Source organism: Callithrix jacchus, chromosome 10, assembly GCF_049354715.1.
Source record: "Callithrix jacchus isolate 240 chromosome 10, calJac240_pri, whole genome shotgun sequence".
Classification (NCBI taxonomy): Eukaryota; Metazoa; Chordata; class Mammalia; order Primates; family Cebidae; genus Callithrix; species Callithrix jacchus.
The window spans coordinates 11212759-11239300 of NC_133511.1; the positions used below are offsets into that span (position 1 = coordinate 11212759).

At 37.5% G+C, this 26542-nt stretch overlaps 1 protein-coding gene across 6 annotated transcripts; it reads left to right on the forward strand.

The window, feature by feature from the left end:
- Nucleotides 1-4: 4 nt before the first annotated feature.
- On the forward strand, nt 5-26218 carry HOATZ (HOATZ cilia and flagella associated protein). 6 transcript variants are annotated; one of them, XM_009006752.5, is made up of 6 exons: nt 5-237; nt 735-776; nt 1264-1334; nt 22852-22914; nt 23519-23571; nt 25949-26218. In XM_009006752.5, the coding sequence occupies exons 1-6, from the start codon at nt 12-14 to the stop codon at nt 26004-26006; spliced, it is 513 nt and encodes a 170-aa protein (XP_009005000.1). In that variant the 5' UTR covers nt 5-11; the 3' UTR covers nt 26007-26218. The 6 variants fall into 6 exon arrangements, with proteins under 6 accessions (XP_009005000.1, XP_002807315.2, XP_009005003.1 ...); XM_002807269.7 differs by having other exon boundaries at nt 22855-22914; XM_009006755.5 differs by lacking the exon at nt 22852-22914.
- The last annotated feature ends 324 nt before the right edge of the window (nt 26219-26542 follow it).

A 26542-nucleotide genomic window follows, 5' to 3' on the forward strand; every position in this document is an offset into this window, starting at 1 on the left:
CCTCAGTTGCCATGGAAACGGGACCCAGTGAAGAACCTAGCGGCCAAAAGGAGTCCCAGGAAATTTGCCCCCCGGGATTACTGGTATTTGCCGGCTCCTCGGAACAAGATGCCAACTTGGCTAAGCAGTTCTGGATCTCGGCATCGATGTATCCCCCTAGCGAATCTCAGCTGTTGCTGCGCAGAGACAGCAGTCAGCGTCTGCCGGTGGCCGGGAACCGGAGCAGCAGAAGGTCCGGTGAGTAGAGTAGCGGCCTCCTGTCTTACCTGCCTCCACCGTAACCCGCCAGCAGGATACCAGAGCCCCTTCCAGGAAAAACTGCATTGGTATATACAAATAGTCATAGGTACATACAAATACATGTATAAATAGTTCCTGAACCTTCGCAGCAATCCTTCCACCCGAAAAGGATCAGTGGTACATTTGTCACATCTGAAAACACGTAAGTTTCCCGTAAATTACGGCATCTATTTGTAAAGAGTATAGAATAATCTGAGGAAATGGTATTCGTTGGCTGAAAGGATAGTTTACACAACTGAATTCAAACATGAAAAGCCCAGGAGAAAGATGAAGGTGGCGTCAACATTACAAATAAACTTTCCGGACCTGTAAGCCCTTCATGGGGCCTCGAACGTGGAAACTGTTATGCAATCGTTACAGGTATAAAAATTCAAAAACCCTTAATGTTGTGGTCTTTTCCAATGAATCCTTTACTTTCTTTTTGTATTTTTTAGAGAAAAACCGCTCCTCACAATCTTTTCACCTTGCGAATAACAGTAAGTATCAAGTTTTATGCCTTTCAACTTTCTGACTCCTTGGTTCATCAGAAAATAGACAGTAAGTACAAGGGTGCTACTTTACGCTGTGGCGTAACTTCCTGAATTGTACACCTAGGTCCCTGCTCAGGGACCACTCTGTTTATCCAGACAACAATGCCTAGATTCCTTTACCAGTATGAACAGGAATGTAGAAATTGGAATCTCTGATCCTGCAGATACGTTCTGGAGATCTTTCCTTGACTTTGGACTTGAGCTTACTCATCATCTAAAGGATTCGAGGTCCCTGCAGCCGTAGCTGCAGTTACTTAATTCAGTCTCCAACTATTTGCAAATCTCGTTTACAAAGTCTCAAGACGCCACATGTATTTTTGTTTGCCTTCCTACTCTATGTATTCCCTTTCAACCCATATCCAATTTTATGTCAATTTTAATGTAAATTCACGATTAAATCATTTCAGATTGAATTTTACTTTATTCCCTCTAGAAAATAGAGACCTCTTTGCCGAAGCCCTAAAGATTCAGGAATCTGAGGAGAAAGTAAAGTATCTCCAAAAGGTACGCCAATATTTCAGAAGGTCATCTGATTGTAATTGTTCCTAAATAACCTTGATTTTTTAAACACATGTATATAAAAAAAATCTGCTACTTCTAACGCATTACCTTGAGCAAATTAAGAAAAACCTTTATTAGAATTTTAATTGAAAATTAAGAAATTCTGTTCAACTTTGGCTAGTGTCAATCTCACCAAAAGTTCAGGAATATACAGGAACAACAGAACCAGAGAGAAATAGAAATAGGTAGAGTCACACACTTTCCATCCAGCAAGGTCCCCAACCTCATACAGCATTCTAAGACTAGAAATGGCATAAGAGGCTAGGTGCAGTGGCTCACACCTACAATTCCAGTGCTTTGGGAGGCCAAGGCAGGAGGACCCCTTGAAGCCAGGAATTCAAGACTAGCCTGGTCTACATAGTAAGGCCTCTATGTCTACAAAAAAAATCTTTTTAATTTGCCAGCCCTGCTGGTACATGCCTGTAGTCCAAGCTACTTGGGAGACTGAGGAAGAAGGATCCTGTGAGTCCAGAAATTTGAAGCTGCAGTGAGCTATGATCTCACCACTGCACTCTAGCCTGGGCAGCAGAGTGAAACGCTGTTAAAAAAAGAAATCAAAAGAACAGAAAAAAATCAAGTAGAATCGATGGTCTTAATAGATCAAAATTAAATGATCAGGAGAATGAGTCTGTCATCTAGACCAGTTTTGACTAAAGGCTGAAATTAAACACATTGGTGTGTCAAATCAGCTGAGCACACATCTCTTTTTGGCAACATCCTTTGTTTTCTTTTCATGATACAGGCATAGCCTTTAACTCAGCCATTAACACAGTGATTTATAGAAACATTTTATTTGATTAATGGATAAATTATATTCCTGTAACTTTTCTTACACTGTAAAAGCAAAGATAGAGAATTCTTTTGGGCCTAATATCTTTAATCATTGGACATATTGGCAAACTCTGAAAGAGTTATCAGGAATTCTACATAAATTGCAGAACAACGCATCTGAGTTTGTTGATCACATTAATTCACTTTGTGGACTACTGGTGATTCCCTCAAACAAATTAGGTAATTAGAAATAGTCAGCATTTTCTTCTCTCTTTAGAATATTATGTACCATGTATTTATATCCAGACTTAATAGGGAGGGGAAAGGCCTAATTTTCAGTGAATTAAAAATCATTAAAAGTCAACATCAGTACTTTTGGAATTTAATTTTCATTTTATTTCATTTTAGGAAAGGATTAGAAATAAAAGGTTAAAAACAAACTATTACAAATTTTTATCAGCTTTGGCCAAAAAATAAGACAATTTGATGTGAATTTCCAGTGGAGAGGCTATGCTAATGGACGATTAGACTAATAATCTTAGAACTGGTTTCCTTGCCTTGGCTGCTTCTGTGAACTTATATTAATTACTCAATTCCACGAATATTTGTTGAGAGCCTGCAAATACTGTACTAGCTGCTGGGGATCCAAAGATAAAATGTGGTCCCTGATATCAAGGAGTTTACAATCCAGTGAAGGCAACAGCCAATTAAAGTCAATAATTATGACATATTATAATATCATCATAGATGTTTGCATATAATACTATAAGAACACATTCAGGGACATCAAAATCAAGTGTAACAAATAAAGAAACCTTCCCAAGGGTGCTGGGTTTTGAAGGATTTGCAGAATATGCAAAGCAAGCCCTAAAATACAAATATGATTATGCTAGCCCTCCTGCCTTTTTTTCCACATGGCTGCCCATTTCCTATTACAAGATCAAGGCCAAACTCCTTAGCATGTTCAAATTCCTTTCCAATCCAACCCTAACCTGTCTTCTCCCACCACTCTCCCCACTTCTGTCTATGGTCTCACCCCAACTCTGTATGGTTGGATCTCAAGCATGTAGCCCAAGGAACACTGTTTACTCCTTCACATATATGCTTGCAAAGTGATGAACAGGAAAAGTATATTTTTGTTACACCTAAACATGCATAGTATCTGCCAGGTTGTACCTTAAGCCTAGTGGTCATGAATTGCAATATAGAAGATGATTCCATTTGTTGAGAGTAGAAGACAAGAGGCCTAACAAAACTGTAAGGCACTGGGAAAGAAAGCGAAGTTACTGAAACTGTGCCTTCGTAGCATATGGGGAAATTTTGTCAGTACTGTCTAATACAGTTCAATTCAAACAATGCCAAAGTACAAAAGGGCAACCAAGAGAATCCTGCAACAACTGAATGCTCTCATAGATATCCCGGGATAATATAATGTAATATTCATAACAACTAATTATTAAATGTATATTAGATACTATAAACTAAGCAACTGACATACATCAACGCATATACTCCTCAAAATAGTCCAGTATGATTATCGCCATTTGGCCAAACAAGGCCTAAATGATTTTCCAATGTCCCCACAACTTTTAAGTGGCAGAGAAGATTCAAAGCCTGGAATCCTAACTCCAAAGTCTATGAAATTAATCCCATAATAGACTCCTTGTGTTATAATGATTGCTGACCATGGCATGGTTCAGGTGTGCTGCCAAATATTCTAAAACGCAAAACTATGGTGTGAATACAAATGTGAGAAACACTGTTTCCAGCCCTGGAACTGTAAGCTGGCTCTTCATTCTGCAGCGCACTTTCATGCATCTACCTGAAACGCTCTTCCCTATTTACCTTCAAGGCCTAACTCAAGTGCCAGCCTCTGTGAAGCCTTCTCAGGGGTTACCCAGAGCCAACAGAATGAATAGATTTCTCTGTGCTCCCATGGCAAGTCACATATCCTCTCTCGTAGTATTTGTGGTTTCTGATCTGTATCGCAGGTAATTGTGTATGTTTCTCTCTTTCCTGCTAGATTACAGGCACCATAGTGTAGTAGATTTTGGAGACCACAAGATAGGTTTGGAAGCCTAACTCTGCCACTTACGATTTGTATCACCTTGAGCAATTGGTTTAATTCCTGGGATGCTTAGCTTCCTCACATATAAAAGATGAAATGATTTTTTTTTTAAATATCCACCTCATAGAGTTGATGTAAGGTATACGAAGCTCCTGGACACAGTTTACCAGCAACAAATGACCTCTATAAGGTCAGGGGTCATGTCTTATTTGCTTAACCTAGTGCCTTTTTGGTTATTAAAACTCAACAAATCTTTGTTAATTGAATAAATGAAAGCATAATTAAATGAATTAAAAAGCAAGTGAATCCCCTGTATATTGATATTTCAATTTTGTTTAGCCTTTTTTACATAGACTCATCTGGCAAATTTTTCTAGGCTGATATCTTTGCAAGAATACTCCCAAAATCTCATCTGTTAGCACATCACCTCTCCTCCTAGTTTTGCTTTATCTCATGGGTCATGGATATACTGGGAGGAAACATAACTTCCTGTAATTACTGAAACAGAATCTGGTTTTGGATACCACTTTTTTTCTAAGTCCGTAATACTGTCTCTGCATTGCTGCCACTACCGTTCTAGAATTTTAAGCTTGATCTTAGAAAATAGATGAGGGGAAGGTATCTTCTAAACTAACAAAACATTTACAATAATTTATTTAAGAGAATCTTCTACATGTTTTGAACATATACATGTTAATATACACGTTTTTAACATGTTGATAAGTAAATTCCATGTATAATTTCATCTTAAATTGGGAAAAACATCACCCATAAATTCTCTTTAAGGTTTATTCTTCCACTTTCTCCTTAAAATTAATGAAAATATAGAAGTTAATTTTCGTCTCTCCTGAAAGTGCCTTTATAACCCTCTCTCCCCAACAGATACTGATTTTTCAGTTGTTACAGTTTTTACACTTTAATATTATTCTCCATTTTGGAATATTTTCCAGGTACACATTATAACAGATGCTTTTGGTTAGTGGTCAAAATGCTATTAATCGCAACTATTATTTCTGTGATGGATATCCATGGCAGGAAATCAAAAACAATTGAGTCTGTCAAGATTAAATGGCTTACTATGTCCATAAAGGAAAACTCACAGCACTACACTGGACCATTATTCTTCCTCTGAGAGTTCTAAAGTAGTCTGGAAACATTATAATAAGTGGGTAGTCAGCTAATTCTTTGAAATCATAAAACTAATTTGCTTTTTAGTTTTGCCACCTTTAAGAAAGCTCTTTAGCTGATTATCTCTTTATGAAAAGAATTATAAATAATTCATTTGCTGGAGAAGGAAGAAGAGGTCAGAGCAGTATTTGAAGGCATATATGTAGATGACAGATTTGGGAATGATCTGTAATCAAAGCTTTAATATGAATGAATATAAACCAAAGGTTTTTACAGGGAAATATGCAGTCTGCAGAACAACATCCCAGGTATGTTTCTTATTTGGGAATGGGGTTTTAATCTTTTCTATTATACATTCTATATAACCAGTAATGTCCATAATGTAAGTCTTCCTCAAAAGTTTGTTTCATGACGCTTTCTTGAACCAGAAGCAAGTCATGCTATGATGAGAACATGACAGTAGTCCTCCTTCCCATGATTTGACTTTCCTCAGTTTCAGTTGCCTACATTCAAAAATGTATCAAAAATGCAATCAACCATGATTCAAAAATATTAAATGAAAAATTCCTGAAATAAACAATTCATAAGTTCTAAACTGCTCGCCATTCTGAGTAGTGTGATGAAATCTTGTATGAACCCGCTTGGGATATGAATCATCCCTTTGTCCAGTGGATCCATGCTGTAGACACTACATGCCTGCTGGTGACTCAGTAGCCAAGAGAGAGAAATCACATTCACATAACTTTTATTAGAGTATATTGTTATGTGCTCTATTTATTATTAGTCTTACTGTATCTAGTGTATAAATTAAACTTTACCATAGGTAGTACATATAAGGGAAAGCATAGTGTATACAGGGTTTGATACTACCCGCAGTTGCAGGCAACTACTGAGGGTCTTGGAACTTCATCTATCACTGTTGCCCCTTAAATGAAATTCATACTATAGCCATTTTGAACCACTTGTAGTTCCAAGAACCCCCCGAGGTTTTTCATTCTTCTATGACATTGAATCCATCCTTTCTTCTGCCTTGAAATGCCTTTCTCCCATTCCTTCCCATTTAGCTAATACCTACTTGAATTGCACTGTAATCTGTATTCTCAGAAGAAAAAAAAACTTAGAACTTCAAAAGGTTGTATTTTTAGACACTGACCATGAAAGTGGAAAACTTTTTAACATGATCAACTGTTGGATTATCACTTTCAAAGTAGTGAAGAGGATACTTTGAATCATTGTAAGTCAGCTTCAGAGAACCAAAGCAAAAATGTAGGGAATTTCCTCAGTGCCATTGCCAAGATGCTCAGATAAAAGAAAATCCTCTTTTGTGTCAAAATGATAGGGATTGGCTTCTTAGACAAACCTAAAATTTCCCAGTATTACCTGGCTTTTAGTTTTGCTTTCTCACCCTAATATAATATTTATAAAAATTCCTTTTCCTCCGAAAAAGGAATACCAATAGGAAGTGGTGGATTTCCCCTTCACCAATAAAAGATGTTTAGTCATTTAAATTCTTGTTCTCTTCTTAATTTGGCAAAGCATTCAAGTGGCAGAGTCATAAAAACAGACTGTGCATTACAGTAACAAGCAAACATTTTGATAGCAGATGATAATTAAAAGATTATAGTAATATACAAATGTGTTATGCTTTTATATCATCCATAAGTACCACTGTTTTCTAAAGTTATTCAATGCTGGGGAACATTTTCAGTTGACACATAAGGTTCCCCTCTAAATCTTCTTTAGTAACATCTACAGTCTGTAAAATCATAATTGGGAGAGGAATGAGATTTGGGATCAAATAGCTGAATTCAGCTACTGTGGGCACACTGCCTATGGGGTAGCCCTGCTCTGCAAGAAGCAGTAAAAAAAAATTGCTGAATTAATTTGCCTCATATAGACCTACCCTCAGAGTTCCACAGGGACATATCCCAAATGCATCTCTTCCTCTTTTTCCAGAGATCTGTGTATTATATCTTCTATACCATTCACCTTAAGAACAAAATGAAAACACTTCAAATGCTGAGATAATATTGGGCAATGATCCACATTCATTATCTGCTTATAAAGGGTAATTAAATGAAACTATTAAATGCAAAATGAAGGAAAAAAGGATCACGTACCTTTTTCCTTTTTTAAATTAATGCAGAACTATCAATTTGGTTCCAGTTACATGAATCCTTATTGTTCAAATTAGTAAACACCTTATAAGCAGCAGGGCAAATCAAATTGTGAGTTTATTGAAGAACTGGAGTGATTCTGCGGATCGGGTAACTCAGAGAATAACCATGGCGCACCTGAAATTAAAGCCATTATTAACCTTTGTACTTTGCCTCTATCTAAGGCAAGATGAAAACGTTCTTAGACATTTATAAGAGAGCCAGATAATAAATGATTGATGTATCTATATTTACTTCACTTTACCATTTTCTGTGATAATGTATTCTAGTCACATAAAGTGTGGTCAAGAAAGCCTCACAGCTCGAGGTGATACAGTCATTTGTCTAGTTGACTCTTGAAACTGAACAGTTCCCAAGTCACTGTATTGCCAATATAGATCTTCATTATTCACGGATTCCTTATTTGCAAATTTGCCTACTAGCTACAGTTTCTTTACAACCCCAAAATCAATACTCATGGCACTTTCATGGTCATTTGCAGACATGTGGAAAGTGGTTTAAAAAAAAATGGAGTTGCTCTGCACACACATTTGCAGCTGAGGCTGAACAAGCTGATATTTTGCCTCTGTGTTTCACTCCTGTAACTCCAAACAAGGGTCTTTTTGCTATTCAGTGCTAAGTCTTCACTTTTTTTTTTTTTTTTTTTTGGCTCTTTTTTGGTGACTTTGCTGTTTAAAATGACCTTGAAGTGTTAATGTTCCTAAGTGCAAGAAGGTTATGATGTGCCTTATGGGTAAAATATATGCATTAGATAAGCTTTGTTCAGGCATGAGTTGGAGTGCTATTACCATGAGTTCAATACTTATAAATCAACAATATATTTTAAGATGTCTTTAAACATAAACACACATGAAAGAAGGCTATGTATTGTTCCATTGATGAAACGTTATGACCAGCAGCTGGCAGGACCCTAGGAGCAATGGGTTTAGTATTCTCTAATTCAGTGCTTGTGGTGACATTCTAGAACATAACTATGACAAACAATGAGAATCAACTGTACTCCTAAAACTGGTTGAATCATAGTTTAATATACCAAGACTTTCACTATCTGCCTCCTGCCACACCTCCCCAGCCTCATCTACCCACCATTCCCCTTAAGTGCAATTCATATTAAGCCATTTTGAACTACTTGTACTTCCAAGAACTCACCAAGGTGTTCCATGACATTAAACCTAGTTTCCTCTGCCTGAAAATGCCTTTCTCCCATTTCTTCCCATTTATCTAATACCTACTTGTATTGAACTGTAAACAGTTCAATGGTCACAGTCAAGCCTTGTCTCACCCTCACCTATTGATATAATGCCTCTTCCTTTCATCTGATATAAATGCCTCTTCCTTTAATTCTCTAGGACCCTGGGCATCCCTGTCATCATCCCCATGATATAGTACTGTGGTATAGTTGATCTGTTTCTCCCGTAGGTTCCAAGTTCCTTAAGGTGAAGGACCATGGCTTTTTTGACATTGTAATCACAGGGGCTTACAAATAGGTGATCTCCTGACCTACCAAATAAATGTTATGAATGAATAAATAGATAATATAACTTGTCCGGACTAGGATTCTGTATGATAGCCCAGTTCCTTGAGCTAGATGTCAAATGAAGTATTCATTTACTAGGAAAACAGGCAAGAATCATATTAGCCAAGACCCAGAGGACTCACAGACTCATGGGTACTGAACAGACATGTAGTCAGTTGAGCAAAAAGTTGTGGGAGCAACAGACAAGAGTGGAAGTACATTGTTCTCTGTAGGTCACAGAAGAAAGTCACAGTAGATGAGTAGAGCATTGCACATTCTCCAAAGGAAGTGACTCCAAAAAAAAATTAATAGAAGTTTAAAAACATTATGCCAAGGTTTAACAGCATGTAAGAGAAACCCTGCCATGGGAATTGAAATGTAGAGTCAGGAGTGGAAAATAGGGCAGAACCCCCTGTCCCCGAGAATCTGAAATGCTAGACAAGAAGTTGAGACTAGGAGTTGGACACAGGGCACAAGACAATATTCCACATACTAGAGCTTTGGTACAAAAGAGAGGCCTGGTCAAAAAAAAGCGGGGAGAGAAAGCAAAGTCCTAGAAGCATATACCCTTCCCCCAACTCCAATCATGTTGCTAAATGTTTGTGTCATTCCTTGCTGCCATACCCAGAAAACCCAGAAAGTTTTAAACCATCAATATAGGAGACAAACTGACCTATGATTATTTGTACTTTCTTGGCCAAGTCAAAAAAAAAATTCAAAAATTTACAAACAGTTGATTCTATTATTGATATGAGCTTTGATAAATAGCTTTTTAAAACAGTTGATTTACAATTTACAACAGTTGATTTTCTTTTTTTTTTTTTTTTTTTTTTTTTTTTTTTTTTTGAGACGGAGTTTCGCTCTTGTTACCCAGGCTGGAGGGCAATGGCGCGTCTCGGCTCACCACAACCTCCACTTCCTGGGTTCAGGCAATTCTCCTGCCTTCTCCTGCCTTCTCCTGCCTCAGCCTCCTGAGTAGCTGGGATTACAGGTACGCGCCACCAGGCCCAGCTAAGTTTTTTGTATTTTTAGTAGAGACGGGGTTTCGCCATGTTGACCAGGATGGTCTCGACCTCTTTACCTCGTGATCCACCTGCCTCGGCCTCCCAAAGCGCTGGGATTACAGGCGTGAGCCACCGCGCCTGCCCCAACAGTTGATTTTCTTATTGATAATAGCTTTTTAAAGAAAATGTCCATTTTTTTTTTTGAGACAGGGTCTTATTCTGTCACCCAGAATGGAGTGCAGTGGCACCATCATGGCTCACTGCCACCTCGACTTACCCAGGTTTAGGTGATTCTCTCACCCTAGCCTCCCAAGTTTCTGGGACTGCGGGTGCTCACCACCACACCCAGCTAAACTTTTTGTATTTTTTGTAGAGGCAGGATTTTGCCATGATGCCCAGGCTGGTCTTGAACTCCTGAGCTCAAGCTATTTGCCCACCTTGCCTCTCGAAGTGCTGGGATTATAGGCGTGACCCACCACATGGAGCAGGAAAATGTGGATATTTTCATTGTAATAATAATTTAGTACTTTGTTTTAAAAAAAACTGACAGTTATTTAAGATAGGGTATCTAAACTTTGAAACTTTTATTATAAAGGACATGTTTTTAGAGCACTGAATAAAAATGGAAAAAGATAGTTCTTAACTAACTATGGTTACATTTTATATATTTCTTTGCATTCTCTGGAGTTTCTGGTCCTAAATGCTACCAATAGATAAAATAGATGGTAGTGTAAGTATAGACATTAGCCTGTATGTGTGAGGTTGGATTGGACATTAAGTTTCACTCCAGACATGCGGGCGCCCTGCACTGAAATCATGGAGCCAAGCTGAACTTTACAGAATGTTGGCCAGAAGCAACTGAAAACTCTGTAGGCTTCAAAAGAAATCTAGGCAAGTTAGAGGTCAATGCCGAAAAGCCAATGTCAAGTTCAAGCAGGAAAGGCCAAGCAAAGCCATAAACAGTAAAATTAATCATGGCCCCAAAAGATGGGAGAATTTTATTTGGAAGAATTGCGCAAGATTCATTCAGCAAATATTTATTGAGCACGTCTATGCGCCTGGCGTTGTGCTAGGCACTGGAGTACAAAAATGAACAACAACCAAAAAAACATGTTTTAACCCATTTCCCATTTAGAAAAAAAAGTGCAGCTCACTGCCAGCAGCGTTCTTGGGGCAAATAGGAAATGGGTCAAAGATACAAACTCTGCCCTTGTCTGAAATTTGGAGTCTAATCAGGGAGAGAAATATTTCTGAAAGAATTACAATGATAGGAGATGTTAGGAGAATGTCAGAAGAATTTATAGGATGGTATTGATCTAACCAAAGGAATCGGGGAGGATTTCTACACAGATTAACCAGACTGAGATTTGACGGAAGAGTGGGCATTAACTAGGTCAGAAGGAGGGGACGAAGGGAACATTGGAAGATCATTCCAGGCAGCAAACGCAGCATACTCAAAGACCCTGTGCTGGGAACAGGCACCGTGCAAATCAAAAGCTGAATGGCCAATGTGCTAATATGGGAGGAAGTTAGGCTCCAGTAAGAACAGTTAAGAAGCTACTGAAGGGTTTGAATTAGGGGATGAGAATATCAGATTTGCTTAAGAAAGATCAGCAGACTGTAGTATGGAGGATGTATAGAAAGTGAGCAGCGCAGAAGTGGAAAAACCAGACTAGAGGCCATCACCAAACTTCAGGTGGGAGGTGATCACACAGGTGGATGAGAAAGACGAGATAGACTAAAGGGATGGTTAGGAAGTAAAAGGCCGGGTGCGGTGGCTCACGCCTGTTATCCCAGCACTTTGGGAGGCCAAGGCGGGTGGATCACGAGGTCAAGAGATCAAGACCATTCCGGTAACATGGTGAAATCCCGTCTCTACTAAAAATACAAAAAATATTAGCTGGTCTTGGTGGCGCGTGCCTGTAATCCCAGCCACTCAGGAGGCTGAGGCAGGAGAACTGCCTGAACCCAGGAGGCAGAGGTTGCGGTGAGCCGAGATCGCGCCATTGCACTCCAGCCTGGGTAACAAGGGCGAAACTCTGCCTCAAAAAAAAAGAAGTAAAATAACCGGTATTTAGGAATATATACTGGATATGGGAGGTGAGGCAACAAAGTATCCAAGATAACTCAGTTTTCTGGTTTGCGTAACAGGACGAATCATGTCATTCTGAAACAAGGAACATTAGATGAAGGTCAGGTTTGGAGGGTTTGTTGGGGAAAGGCTACAAGTTTAGTTTAGACTTACCTAGTTGGAGATGCCTTTGAGATAAGCGGGTTAGCTGTCAGATAGGCCTGTGAATATATGGGCTAGAAACTCAAAGAAGTATGAGCTGGAGATGAGGTTTGAGGTCGTCTGTGTGGGAAATCCCTAACCTCTCCTTCTTAAGTCCTTATGGGCAGGACAGGAAAGACACAGCTGAAAGATGAAGTCAGTCTCATTCACCCACTCATCATATCTGTATAACCAGCAACAATGAAAACCTTCAAGTGCTGTTTTTGCTAAGGAAAAGCTTTGATAATTATTGTAAACCGAATCATCAATAGCATATAATTCAATCATATAGAGTTAACATCAGTATATGTATACTTTGTTCAATTTTAAAATGCAGTGCTCATTTTATGCTCACATTTTCTCAACATTAAAATACAAATCCACTTATTACCTTTTTTAAAAAAATAAGTACCTTTTAAAGCAGTTCTAAAGGAGTTTTAAAATCACTTATACTTCTGCTCTGCATGCATGTTGTGTGTGCATGAATGCTTTAAAATCTACGTCCTTTGGGCGATTATTATTGATTTTTCCATCAAAATATATGTAACAGAAACAAGAAAATACACACTTTTTTCTTCCTCACAATAGATAAATGCATACTTGATTGAAATCTGCATTTAAGAAAAATTGTATTGACTCCCTCTTATGTAATGACTGATATTTTTTCTCATTTTAGTAAGATGTTATTTTTCAAATGAAAATTATATATATCAGACCTAGGAACTGAGCCAGGATCAAGCAATTTCCAAGAGGTATAGAAAGATGCTTAGATCTGCGTCTTTTTCCTGCAAGTCAGCATTCTTCCTTTCTCTGATTAATAATCCTGTAACATCTTCCATCCACTCCCATAGATTACTATAGTTAGGTCTATCTTTTAAAATCAGATTAGTACTGGGGAAAGCCTTCTCACTGATTATTCAGCCTGTTTTTTAAAGTGCATAGTAGATCATTGAGGTCCAACAGTTCTGTATCTTATTATTATAGTCGATATAAATTGACTATATGGCAGTTGTAGAATCGACATAGCAGACTTCAGTTAATAGGCACAGGGAATGGTAGTAAATTCATAGTTGAAGCATTTTGTTACCAAAATCAGCAAGCCAAGGTGCATATTGCCTTTTGAAACCAGGCCCAAACATGAGATTTTTTTTAATGATAAAGGGATAAAAACCTTAAGTCAATCACAATTCTCACCTTCCTCATGATTGCATTTGTAACATAAAGATGAATGGGGACCCGACACGGTGGCTCATGCCTGTAATCCCAGCACTTAACTAATACTTAGTTAAGTGACCCTGATTTTTTTTAATTATTTTTTTAATTTGGCTGAGGGTGGGGGTGGATCAAAAGGTCAGGAGTTCGAGACCAGCCTAGCCAACAAGGTGAAATCCCGTCTCTACTAAAAATACAAAATAATAGCTGGGTGTGGTGGTGGGCGTCTGTAAGCCCAGCTACTCAGGAGGCTAAGGCAGGAGATTTGTTTGAACTTGGGAGGCAGAGGTTGCAGTGAGCCGAGATTGTGCCATTACATTCCAGCCTGGGTGACAGGGCATGACATCGTCTCAAAAAAAAAAAATGAAATGGAACCTACTGAGGAGGGAGATTCTTGTAGAATACAAACTGAAATTCCCTAGTACCCCTATAGACAATGAACTCTCAATTATCAGGAAAGAATTAAAAATTAAGGCCAGGTATGAGGCTCATGCCTGTAATCCCAGCACTTCAGGAGGCTGACCAAAGTGGGAAAATGGCTTGAGCCCAGGGGTTCAAGACCAGCCTAGGCAACATAGGAAGACCTATACTCTATTAAAAAAAAAAATTCTTTTTTTAATTAAGTAGGTGTGGTGGCATGTGCCTGTAGTCCCAGCTACTCAGGAGGCGGAGGTAGAAGGATTGCTTGAGCCCAGGAGGTAGGAGGTGTCACTGCACTTCTACCCGAGTGGCAGAGCAAGACTCTGTCTCAAAAATAAATAAATAAATAAATTCTGGAGCCTCAGGAAAATAAAAATCAGATAATGTACTCAATTTCTGTTAAACCATAGAACCTTGGCTCTGCCTAGGGAAGATTCTGAATTTGGAATGTAATTCCCATTTTACAATTAATTTATAATTTAAAAATCCTTACATAAATATTTTGTTCACACTAAATAAGATCTTAGAAAGTTCCTCAGTTTATAAATACCACTATAATTCAACTATCTTTACCCTTTAGCCACTTTTTGCAAAGGGCCACGTGACACCTTCAAATAAGTAACTGTGATCAAGGCTGAGCTCCAGCTGGATTAGCTCCACCTGCTGTATTCTGAGAGCATGCATTTTTTTACGAGAATAAGAATTTTCTGTGACAACAGAGACTATAGTTTTCTTCTTCACCATGGTTACTCCTAATTAACTCCTCATTTTTAGAGTAAAGATTGAAGAAACCATTCTGCCTCCGTGTGTGTGTGTGTGTGTGTGTGTGTGTGTGTGTGTGTGTGTGTGTTTGAAGTCTGTCAGCTTGAATACTTGGCTCTGCTAGTTACTACTTAGTTAAGTGACCCTGATAACAGTTGTTCATTTTTATGTGGTTGAGTTTCTTCTACCTGTAAAGAGGTATTAATAATCATTCCCACCTCACTGTGCTATAAAGATTAAATGAGATAACCTGTAAGGAACTCACACAAGGCCCGACATTTAGTAGTTGCTCAGTGAAAGTTTGTTTTTATCTTCTCTATTTCCCCCTCTTTTTTTAAAATACCCATGATTAAAAAATAAAATTTTAGCAGGTTCAAAATAAGCAATAGTATTAAATGGAAATGCTTTGACTAAAAGGGTAACTCTCAGAAGATGATGAATTGATTACTAAAAGCATGGTCACTCAAGTATCCACATCCTGATTAAAAGACACAGTCAAATTGGCTTGCTCATACTGTTAAAATGAGACTTATACTATTTTCTCTGAATCATCTCTTTAGTTATTTCCTGCAAAAAGAAAAATTACCACTGAAGTTATATTTTGAAATTTCAAACACAGAGCAGAAATGTCTGGGCAAAATTAACTAATGCTTTGCAGGCAGATAAAAAGTAATTAAATGTATCATAATGCCTTCCTCGACAAGTGTAGATTAAGAGGTGAATGTCATAATGATTCTGAAAGTCTGGAAGTTGCCCCAACTAGAACCCCATCGAAAATAAACTGGGAAAGGAATTTTCAACCATATATTTGCTTTGCAACAGTTGTTGGAAGCTTATGAAAAGGCTAAATTACAGAACCTAAGGCACTATTGGATACTGGCGAACACTACAGTGACTCTACCCAAGTTAACCCCAGATGAACCCAACTGATTAGCCAAATGGTAACTGAAATTAGTTGAAGTGACAAAGATGGTCCTACTCTATATAAACCTGTAAGTTTGATTTGCTTGTTTACTTTGTTTTTGTGTTTGGTGGATAAATGGGCCTACTTGTTGTTTCTTGAATTCTTTTGGTAAGTTTTTTTACTCTAGGAAATTGTTCATTTCATCTACATGTTCAAATTTACTGGTGCAAAAGACTCATAGTGTTTTTAACATCTTTTTGATCTCTGCCTTAGCTCTAGTTATTACCTCTCTTCATTTATAATCATTTGTGTCTTTTTTCATAGATAATTAGGCCAAAGTATTATCTATTTTAGTAGTCTTTTCAAAAAACCAACATTTGGCTTTATTGTTCTCATTTTTCTTTTCTGGGTATCCATAGTTGATTTTTATTACTTCTTCCTTCAACTTTGGGTTATTTTTCTTCTAACTTCCTTCTCTTTTCACTTTGTTTTTTAACTTTCTACTTTCTTTCCTAATACGCAAAATTAAAGCTATAAATATACCTCAAAGTTCTATTTTAGCTACATCTCATAAGCTCTATAGTATTTTCATTATTATTCAATTTTAAGTATTTTTACATTTCTATTTGGATTTCTAATTTGTCCTATAAATTATCTAGAAGTATGCTTTTTAATTTCCAGTGTATGAGGTCTTTTTATGTTCACTGCTTTTATTTCTAACTTAATTATATTGAGGTAAAAGAACACAGTGCCTATCTTCTACTAAATCAAGTTTAAACAGAGGTATCTTTATGTCAAGGTTCTCAATAACCCATTCGCCTACCCTACCCTTCATATCTCTAATCCTCAAAGCACACATCTTGCTTCAGTCAAGTAAGGCTTATCTTTAAGCATTTTAAGTTCATTCCTATTTCCATGTCTCCATTTATTTTTAAGTGCACTGCTATCTTCTTTTCATCACTGTGTATAATTTTTTTAATAATTTCAATTGTTATTTTAGATTCAGGAGGTACCTACGCAGGCTTGTTACATGGGAATATTGTATGATGTGGGTATGAATGATCCTGTCACTCAGGTAGTGTGAGTAGTACCCAATAGGTAGTTTTCCAGCCTTGTACCCTCCCTTCCTAACCCCTCTAGTAGTCCTCAGTGTTTATTGTTCCCGTTTTTACGTCTATGTGCAACCAATGCTTAATGCCCACTTATAAGAAAATGTGGCATTTGGTGTTCTGTTCCTGCTTTACTTCACCTAGGATAATGGCCTCCAGCTGCATCCATGTTGCTGCAAAGGACATGCCTTTGATCCTTTTAATGGTTGTATAGTATTCCATAGTGTATATGTATCACATTGTCATTATCCAATCCGCTATTGATGAGGACCTAGCTTGATTCCATGTCTGTTGTGCATAATGTTTGCGTTCTAACCATTTTAAGCTAGCCCACAGCTTCTTTAGCTACCTTTCTCCTTTTGATAAATTATTTTTAAATCCATAGAATATTTATTTTGGAGCTTCTTGAAGGGCCTTCCGAAATGTTTACATGTTTAAAATATTAAAACATATGAACATTTTAGATTTAGCAGTTGGATTTGTGTAAACATCATTGCCTTTGTATATTTTTTCACATTTTCTGATGTTTATACCATGTACATATATTGCATTCATAGTCAATGAAAAGAATTTTAAATGTTTTTAAATTCTCTTTTGAGTTAAAACATTTCCCTCAGTACTTCCGAGTCTATCTTCTTAATGTTTTTTCTCTCCAACTATCTGCTCCTCTCACTATGTGATAATAATGTGTTTGAGAACTAACTGCGTGCACTAAATACATGTTGTGTGCATTGTGTCTTACTTTCTTATTTAGTCCTGAGAATAACTCTGTTGAAAGCACTATGATTGCCCCCATTTTACAGATGAGGAAGCTGAAGCTGAAATGTGACTTTTTCAAGGTCACACATCTAAACTATAGTATAAGGGTTTGAACCTAGGTCTATCTGATAGTGGAGCCAAGGGGCTTAACTAGTATCCCATACTGATTTCAAGAGTTCTTTGATTCTCTGTGTTGAGATGATTGCCAAGTATCTGAGCAAATAACTGATTCTGGAATCAATTCAATATTCTTCCAAGACATTTTCAAAATTATATTCAGTAATTCAGCTTTCATATAGTCAAGAGAATGTTTCTTCTGGCTATGTAGACAGATATTCAGAGAAATAAACACTACCTTATGTTACTTTTGATGAATGTTTGAGTCTAAACATTTCAATCATAATCCAAGAAAGAAATGCAGTTTTTATATGGGAACCAGACCTTGAGAAGAAAGAACCTTTCTTCTCAAATCTAGTGTTTATTAAGAGCTTTTTTTAATAATTAAAGATGAACTGAAAAGAAAGTTGATAACACACCAGAAAATTCACGGTCAGAGGAATTTGCACTGCATGTTTAAAAACAAATCATATCTTAAATCTCCTTGTTTCCCCTTTTCTCCCTCAAACTATATTCGCTAACTAACCCATAGGTCAGAGGCTGAATCATAAGAATTCCTTCATGCCTGTACTCAAAAAGCAGACAATCTCTCCTCTTTTTTTCTTAATCTTTTCAAGTTTTTTTTTTTTTTTTTAGACAGAGTCTTGATCTGTTGCCAGGCTGGAGTGCAAGGACGCATTCTTGGCTCACTGCAACCTCCATTTCCCCGGTTCAAGCGATTCTCCTGCCTCAGCCTCCCAAGTAGCTGGGACTACAGGCATGTGCCACCAGGTCCAGCTAATTTTTGTATTTTCAGTAGAGAGGGATTTTACCATGTTGGCCAGGATGGTCTCGATCTCCTGACCTCATGATTTGCCTGCCTCAGCCTCCCAAAAGTGCTGGGATTATAGGCTTGAGCAACTGCACCGAGCCACTCTTTTCAAGATTTTAAAAGCACTGAAAGAAAAATTTTCTCTTCTAATAATAATAGTGTAATAATAGCTACCATTTATCAGATGTATGTCATGCATTTCATTAAGCAATTTTTGCTTTATCTCCAGTTTTCACAACAACCTTCCTCACAGATTAGACATCCACAAGGGGGAGGAGTGGTTCTTTGGTTACCCAAGATCACAAACCTCTAGCCTATAGGTCAGTGATTACTGCAACGTTGCAGGGAGGAAAGGAGGAACTAGGTGGGGGAGTTAAGCTAGCACTTGCTATTCAACACACACCGGAACTGGGATTCAAACCAAATGTATCTGACTCCACGTATACATACGTGCCACTCAAGTCACTTGGCTCTGAAAAGCCAAAAAGAGAGAACCAATTTAACTCCTGAAGTGAAACTAAAATTCATTAACCATCTAGGAGACATTAAATGTATAGATTATATCACATCCTAATTTTCTGGAATCAATTTTATTTCACAATTTATTTTTTCAGGAATAGTATCAATATAAAAACAAAATATATCAATATGTTAATATCCAATGGTATTATATTATATGATGTTATATGATATTATAAATGATATAAATATAAATTCTGACCCCCTTGTATTAACAATTAAACAATTAAAAAGTCTTGCTGGGCATGGTGGCTCACACCTATAATCCCAGCACTTTAGGAGGCTGAAGCAGGTGGATCACAAGGTCAGGAGTTCCAGACCAGCCTGGCTAATATGGTGAAACCCCATCTCTATTAAAAATACAAAATTGGGCCGGGCGCGGTGGCTCACGCCTGTAATCCCAGCACTTTGGGAGGCTGAGGCGGGTGGATCACGAGGTCAAGAGATCCAGACCATCCTGGTCAACATGGTGAAACCCCATCTCTACTAAAAATACAAAAAATTAGCTGGGCATGGTGGCGCGTGCCTGTAATCCCAGCTACTCAGGAGGCTGAGGCAGGAGAATTGCCTGAACCCAGGAGGCGGAGGTTGCGGTGAGCCGAGATCGCGCCATTGCACTCCAGCCTGGGTAACAACAGCGAAACTCCGTCTCAAAAAATAAAAAATAAAAAAATTATCTGGGCATAGTGGTGCTTGCCTGTAGTCCCAGCTGCTCGGGAGTCTGAGGCAGGAGAATTGTTTGAACCCGGGAGGCGGAAGCTTCAGTGAGCAGAGATCGTGCCACTGCACTTGTGTTTGGGGAACAGAGCAAGACTCCATCTCAAAAAAAAGTCTTATAAATATAAAATTCCATTAACAAGCCCAACCAAAACACTATAATTAGAAATGAAAATTTTTGTCAATATGAAAGTAAGAAGTAAATTATGCTTCCTTACTAATAAGTTATAAAGATCTTCTCTTGCCACTGAATTGTATTTAGCTTTACTGACAGAGATTTCCTAGAATATGCCTCGATGTTTTCGTTTAGATAACACATTTACAGTAGTTTTGTTATTTATTTCCAGGAAACAGGTCCAAAAGGCACAAATCAAATCATATTTAAAATATCTGTTTCTAGTGCATTATGTTACATTTCAACACCAATTAGGTATCAAAATCCTTTATATTAAAAAAGAACTTGAGATCAAGGAAAAAAATGAATGAATATTATTTGTTATTCTACTATTTTTTAATCTTGTAACAAAATATTTGTCTTTTTATATTAGAAGCACAGAACAATATAACTTGTCCATGGTTTCCCAATGGATACACAGAAAATAAGCATATAATTTTGTTCATGAGGATTTAAAAAACTAAATTTACTCACTGTTTAATTTCCCTTTCCAAAATTTTTTGTTTTTTTGCTTAGGCCAATAATTGTGGATTACGCAGTACAATGATTGCATTCATATATCATGACTCAATCGATTCAACAAGAATTCTTTGAGTATTCACATACAAAGCACTGTGAAAGCACTAAGGAAGGATAAAGAGATGAGTAAGCAACTCTTTAAAGAGACATGGTAGCAACTAAAAGATAAAGCAGAAGAAGTAAGATCAATACATAGTGAAGGTAGAAAGTGCTATGTAACCACAGTGGGGGAGCAGTTAATACAGATTGAATACACATTTAAAGGAAAAGTGGGAAAAGGAACTAACACTGAATACCTGCATTAAAAATATCCCAGGACTTTATCCACAGACGTTATTTTAATCTATGCAAGTTGATAGATATTGTGAAAGTTTTTAAACATACTCTGAATTTTTTTCTTTCAATAACTGTGATATATGACGCCTAAAACTCAAGTAAAAAGTAGACATCCTATCTCAAAATAGATGAAATTAAAACTCTGTAGTCTTATAAAAGGCAAGCTTCAGACGACTTAAACAGAATGATGCAAAGCCGAGGCACCCAGTTCACCAGCCCAGACGCTGATTACAGCTGCCCAGTGTGGATTCCTTTTCTATGCGTCTTGATGGATCACACCTGAGATTTCTAGCTTCTTTTGCAGCTGAGCCGTCAGGCCTGGGGAACCGCCCTGAAGAACTGCTTAGCCACACAGCAGCTTCTGGGGCTTTGCACGTGCTGTTTCCCTGAGTTAAAAGCTTTCTTCCCCATCTTGTCTCCATCATTATCTGGTGAGTATCAGTTTCAGTCTGAGTGTGGACATCACCTCCTCTGGCACATCTTCTGAGTCCCCACCCCTACTCCACACACACCTTTGTCTTAATTAAGGGTCCTTGATCTTCAGTTCTTTCATTGTACCCTGTACTAACCCCACATAGCACACTCAAAACTATTTACTTGTCTTTTGTACTTAAGTCTGCAGTCACCTGGGAGGCAGGAACTGTGTTATGTTCGGCGACTAGCACAGCAACGTTAGATCATAGGTGCTTACACATGCCCCACCCCATGTGCAAAAATTATGTTGATGTTCTAACCTGCAGTAGCCCAGAACCTGACTTTATTTGGAAACAGTATCTTTGCAGATGAAATTAGTTAAGCTGAGGCCATAGTGGAGTAGGCTGTGCACCTAATCCAGTCTGATTGGAGTCCTCACAAGACGATTGCCACGTGAACACAGACACAGAGAGAATGCCCTGTACCAACAAAGGCAGAGATTGGGGTTATGCAAGCCAAGGACTGCTACAGCTTGCCAGCAAACCACCAGACACTACAAAGAAGCAGAGAAACCCTATAGGTTTCAGAGGGAGCGGGACCCCACCAATCAATACCTTGATTTCAGTCTTCTCGTTTCCAGAACTAGATCAACATTGTTTTAAGCCATGCAGTGTGCAGTACTTTGTCACAGCACCGCTGGGAAGGTACTCAGTGAATTTAGACAGATAGATGACAGAATCTACACCTGGCTATGACAAACCTGTGTCTATTCCCATTTCTTATTTCTTTCTTACAGCCTTCATCTAAGAATTTCTTTGATTTTATCTGGCCATTCGAAGTTACAAGTTTTGTTTGTTAGATTCTAGATTCTCAGCCATTTCTTTTGTTCTCAAATATATCAGATGTGATTTTCTGCCTGGCTATCTCCAAAATTTAATATAGATGAATTATATGAAAAAAAATTGAACCTATATTTGCCTATTTTTATAGTTTATATATTGATAAATCTTCATGCATGCACTAAGTGAGTGTTTTACACTTAGGAAAACTTACCTGAGAATGTGCAGGTCTCAATAGCTAAGCAAGAAATAGGAGAGATGAGAGAATAAGGCTTTGTTACCCTATGCAAGCCACTAAGAAGACCCTCCTTACCATGGACTTGGTGGCATGCTGTTTGAGCTTGCTAATCCTGCTTCTTGACACCATTAGTGGCAATTTAGTGTGATGGCCAATGGCTTAAACTTTGTTGCCAAGTGGAGCTGGGATCAAATCCAGTTCTGCCACTTAATAGCCTGTGTAAGTTATTTAACTTTACCAAGCCTCAGTTTCCTCACCTGGACAATGGAGTAACAGTAGTGTCAAACTTCTGAGTTGTTATAAGCAAATAATGACATGTCTATAAAGCTCTTAGCATAGCTCATCTGGTAAGGTCTTAATAAATATTAGTTATTTTTAAAAAGTTATTAGGTGGAAAAAAAATCCTCCATTTGGGATCAGTTACATAAAGCAGCATTTTATTATTTTTGTGACAACAAAATTTCACAGTATTTTAATATTTTACAAAAGTATTTTGTAAAGCAGCATTGTCCAGTAAAAACAGGATTTGGGCACAAACAAAAATGTATAAATATATCTTGGGAAAAAATATTTTTTAATTCTCCCAAAACAAGACAAAGATGAAGAATTTTACCTTCCATAGGCGTAAGTCTTCATTATTGAGTCAAGATGCCCACTTTTTTCTTTCTTTAAGCAGGCTAAAACAAGAGAAGAGATTCTCCAACTCTTAAGAAAACAAAGAGAAGAAAGGATCTCGGTGAGACCAATAGTGAGGGATTTGGATTAATCTATCTGAAGGGATAAACTGTGGCAAAATTTGCATAGGTTTTATAGATCGAACCCTTACATCTAGATAGCTGTAGTCCAGAGCCGTCTATATACCAGAGTGGGGCAAGGTAGAGACATCAGATAATCTGGCAATCCTTGATAAATCAAAGCTATCTCCAGAGTTTGCAGAGCTCCTGGCATAAGAAATTGGGTATTATTCTCCATGGAGTTTATTGTTCACATATTATAAAGCTGTAAGATATTAATATGGACTGTTTCAGTGCTAATATTTGTTTGCAATGATTGATCTTGCCTAGATCATACAAAAATAAATGTTAAATGAAGAGAAACAAACCTAATAAAAATAATAATAGTATCATGTAAACTTGTGGATGTACAAAACACATACTCCTGAATAAATCCAAAACTCCCTAATGTGCAACATTTCTGACCCCCTAGTTTCCAGATTTAAGAAGCTAGTCTTTATAAACTCTGTGATGATTTTACCTCAGATTTTTTTTCAAGTGAGTAAATTGCAGTCAGTGAAAGAAGTAAAATTTTACCTTTTTGATTTTTATTTTGTTTTGTTTCAGAAAGAACTGATTTCCCTTCCTTATAAACCAAAAGCCAAAGAACACAAAGCAAAGTAAGTTTACTTCTGTCAAAAATATTCTCTCACCTTTCAACTTACTGTGTAGGGAAGCACTTTTTTCTTACTTTGCGGCTTACCCTTAAATATTCTAGAAACCCACCCCACTGCATTACAGATTTCTTGCCTCGAATACATTTTCTTCTCCACTTAGATATTAAAGCCTGTGTACCCACTTGTCTGTTTGTGGAATATGCAAGCATAAGTGAGTGCAAACTGAAAAGCAGCTCAGCCTTGAAGCTCTGTGCACATTCTCTGTCCCTCCCTTCTCATCCTGGGCTATATACTCACCTGCCATTATGCCCTCCTGGCTCCACTATCCCCTATCCACCCATGCCTGGCCCGCTTCTTTAGTGAATCAGCAGGTGTTTGCAGCTCACCAGCTCTGAGTGGGCTAAGATTGCTAAAACTCGTGTTCATGTAGCAAATTCTCAGTGAAGAGTGAATAGCCTTATCTCTGGAATAACGTTAGAACAGGACTAGGAACCGTTTAATAGTCTAGAAGAGTTTAAAGCAAATAAGCTAGCACCAGTTAATCACTAATGCACGCCTAATAAGAAACCGCTCCTTTTTTTTTTATGACCAAAAACCAATGTGGCTAACTCAACATTAATTTGGCAAATATTTATTTTCATACTACATTCAGGGAGAAACAAAGTGATAGAATTTTGATTCTTCTCTCATTGTTTTGAGGCTAGCTACTTTAATGTTACCTAAGTAATATCCTTAAGAAAGAATATGTCTACACTAATTTTTAAAGCATCTAAAAAAATAAAATATCATTTAATCACCTAGCTGTATTATCTACACTTAGCAACTTCATCTCTTGCTTTTTAGCCAGACAATTTGACTTAGCTTCTAAAGATGAATCAAAACTAGCCCAATCAAGAGAAACTCACCTGATACAAATAGTGGCTGAAGACTGCTGTTAAAATAGCACCAATAGATATGTCTGGGTGCCTCAGATTTCTGCATGTATTTTTACAGAACATTCCTGCTACTACCCATGTTGACCCACCTAATAATAAAACATTATTTCACAGCTTGGACAGATAATTCTCTTAATAATTTAAATGCTTGCTTAATTCCTTTTGTAAATTAACTGTGTCCTGTGTCCTGAAACCTTGAATTTCATTCTGTTTTGCTGTAATATCTTCTTACCATGAACTTCTTCTAGTTACTCTTTTTTTTCTTTTTCTTTTTCTTTTTGAGACGGAGTCTCACTCTGTCACCCAGGCTGGAGTGCAATGGTACAATCTCAGCTCACTGCAACCTCTACCACCTGGGTTCAAGTAATTCTCGTGCCTCAGTCTCCCAGGTATCTGGGATTACAAGTGCCCACCACTGCCCCAGCTAATTTTTGTAGTTTTAGTAGAGATGGGGTTTTGCCATGTTGGCCAGGCTGGTCTTCAACTCCTGACCTCATGATCCACCTGCCTCCACCTCCCAAAGTGCTGGGATTATAGACATGAGCCACCGTGCCCAGCCTCTAATTACTCTTTGTACATTCTTTGGGCAAGTAGTCATGCACTACTCTGTGCCCATATTTTATAATTATTTAACTCATATTATTCCTTGCATTACTTAACTTTTTCTGTATTTTTTGCATTGTCTGTAACTATATTTTAATATAGTCTGTAACTATATTTCCTCCATGAGGAATTGGGTTACCCAAAGTGCCAGCATACTGCTTACATGTTACATTCAGAAAATATTTACAACAAAAAGTTTAGTTTAAAAATATCATGTAATTCAGTATTAGCCAATTTAGAAAGTGATGTTTTCATATTATACATTAATTTATAAACTTTAAAAACTATTCTAAATATTATAGACACAATTGTAAAATACTTTTAACTTTGCCTTCTTTTTCATGCCTCTGTCTTTTCCTCTCTGTGTAAAACTCCCCTACATACACAGACGCCCCCTTACCATTCCTCCAACAGATATTAGTATAATCCAGGTCACCTTCTGTTAGAAGGAACTGGAAAGTGTGTTCATGGTAAGGTTTTAGTAGCAATATGTTTATTATCCATCCCAGAATGTTTGCATTTTAAAAGAAGTCTGAATAAATAAAACAATGGGCAATCCAAAGAAATCAATTACCAGTGATGAAATCTCAGGAGTCTGACTCTTGAATAAACAAAATACCTTTAGGATAGGAGGGCTCCTGCACCTCCAGTCCACGCTTCACAGCACCACAACCACTTCTCCCACATCCAAGTTTATACTTGGTTGCAAAACCCAAAACATAGTCAGAATCCACAACAGTGGATTTTTACTGGGGAAATTTTCAAAAGTTGTTTTCATGCGACATCATATTCACAATGACAGAGTTCTGTGTATTGGAACTGACTGACGTTACTACCAACAGGAAAGTGGTAACGGAGTCAGATGAAAAGGACCAAGAAGAAGTCAGAGCCTTGGACTAATTTGCTTGATACGTGGCAGAGGATGGCTCACTTATATCTTCACTTTGGAAATAACCTTCTCTTAGGTCAGGATCATTAGGATCACTGGCCTCATTCTAGAAGACAAAGAAATACAAGTTAAATATGTAGATTTCTAGGCGTTTTACCAGTTACTGAATACTTGTGTTAAAATAAACTAAGAAATAAAAGTTAAATATGCAGACTTCTATGAATCTTGCCAGCTACTGAATGTCTGTGTTTGTTTTACTTCCTGGGTACTACTCTTTGACGCCACGCCATAATCATCTCTTTCATCTTATCACATTCTCAAACTCCCATTTATCTTATTTTCATTTCAAAGGTAGTTCCAGAATTTCTATGTTAGATCTATATTATGAATATCAGATAAGCAAGAAACAAGGGTTTTTATGTGTCTTGTAGACCAGTAGCAAAAACAATAAGGAAACAGGAATGAAAAGGCAGTTTTGAAAACTTAAAGTCTACTTGCTTTAATACGAAAACCTTTTAGCAAAATTTGGTTTGGTCCATTTCTGGAA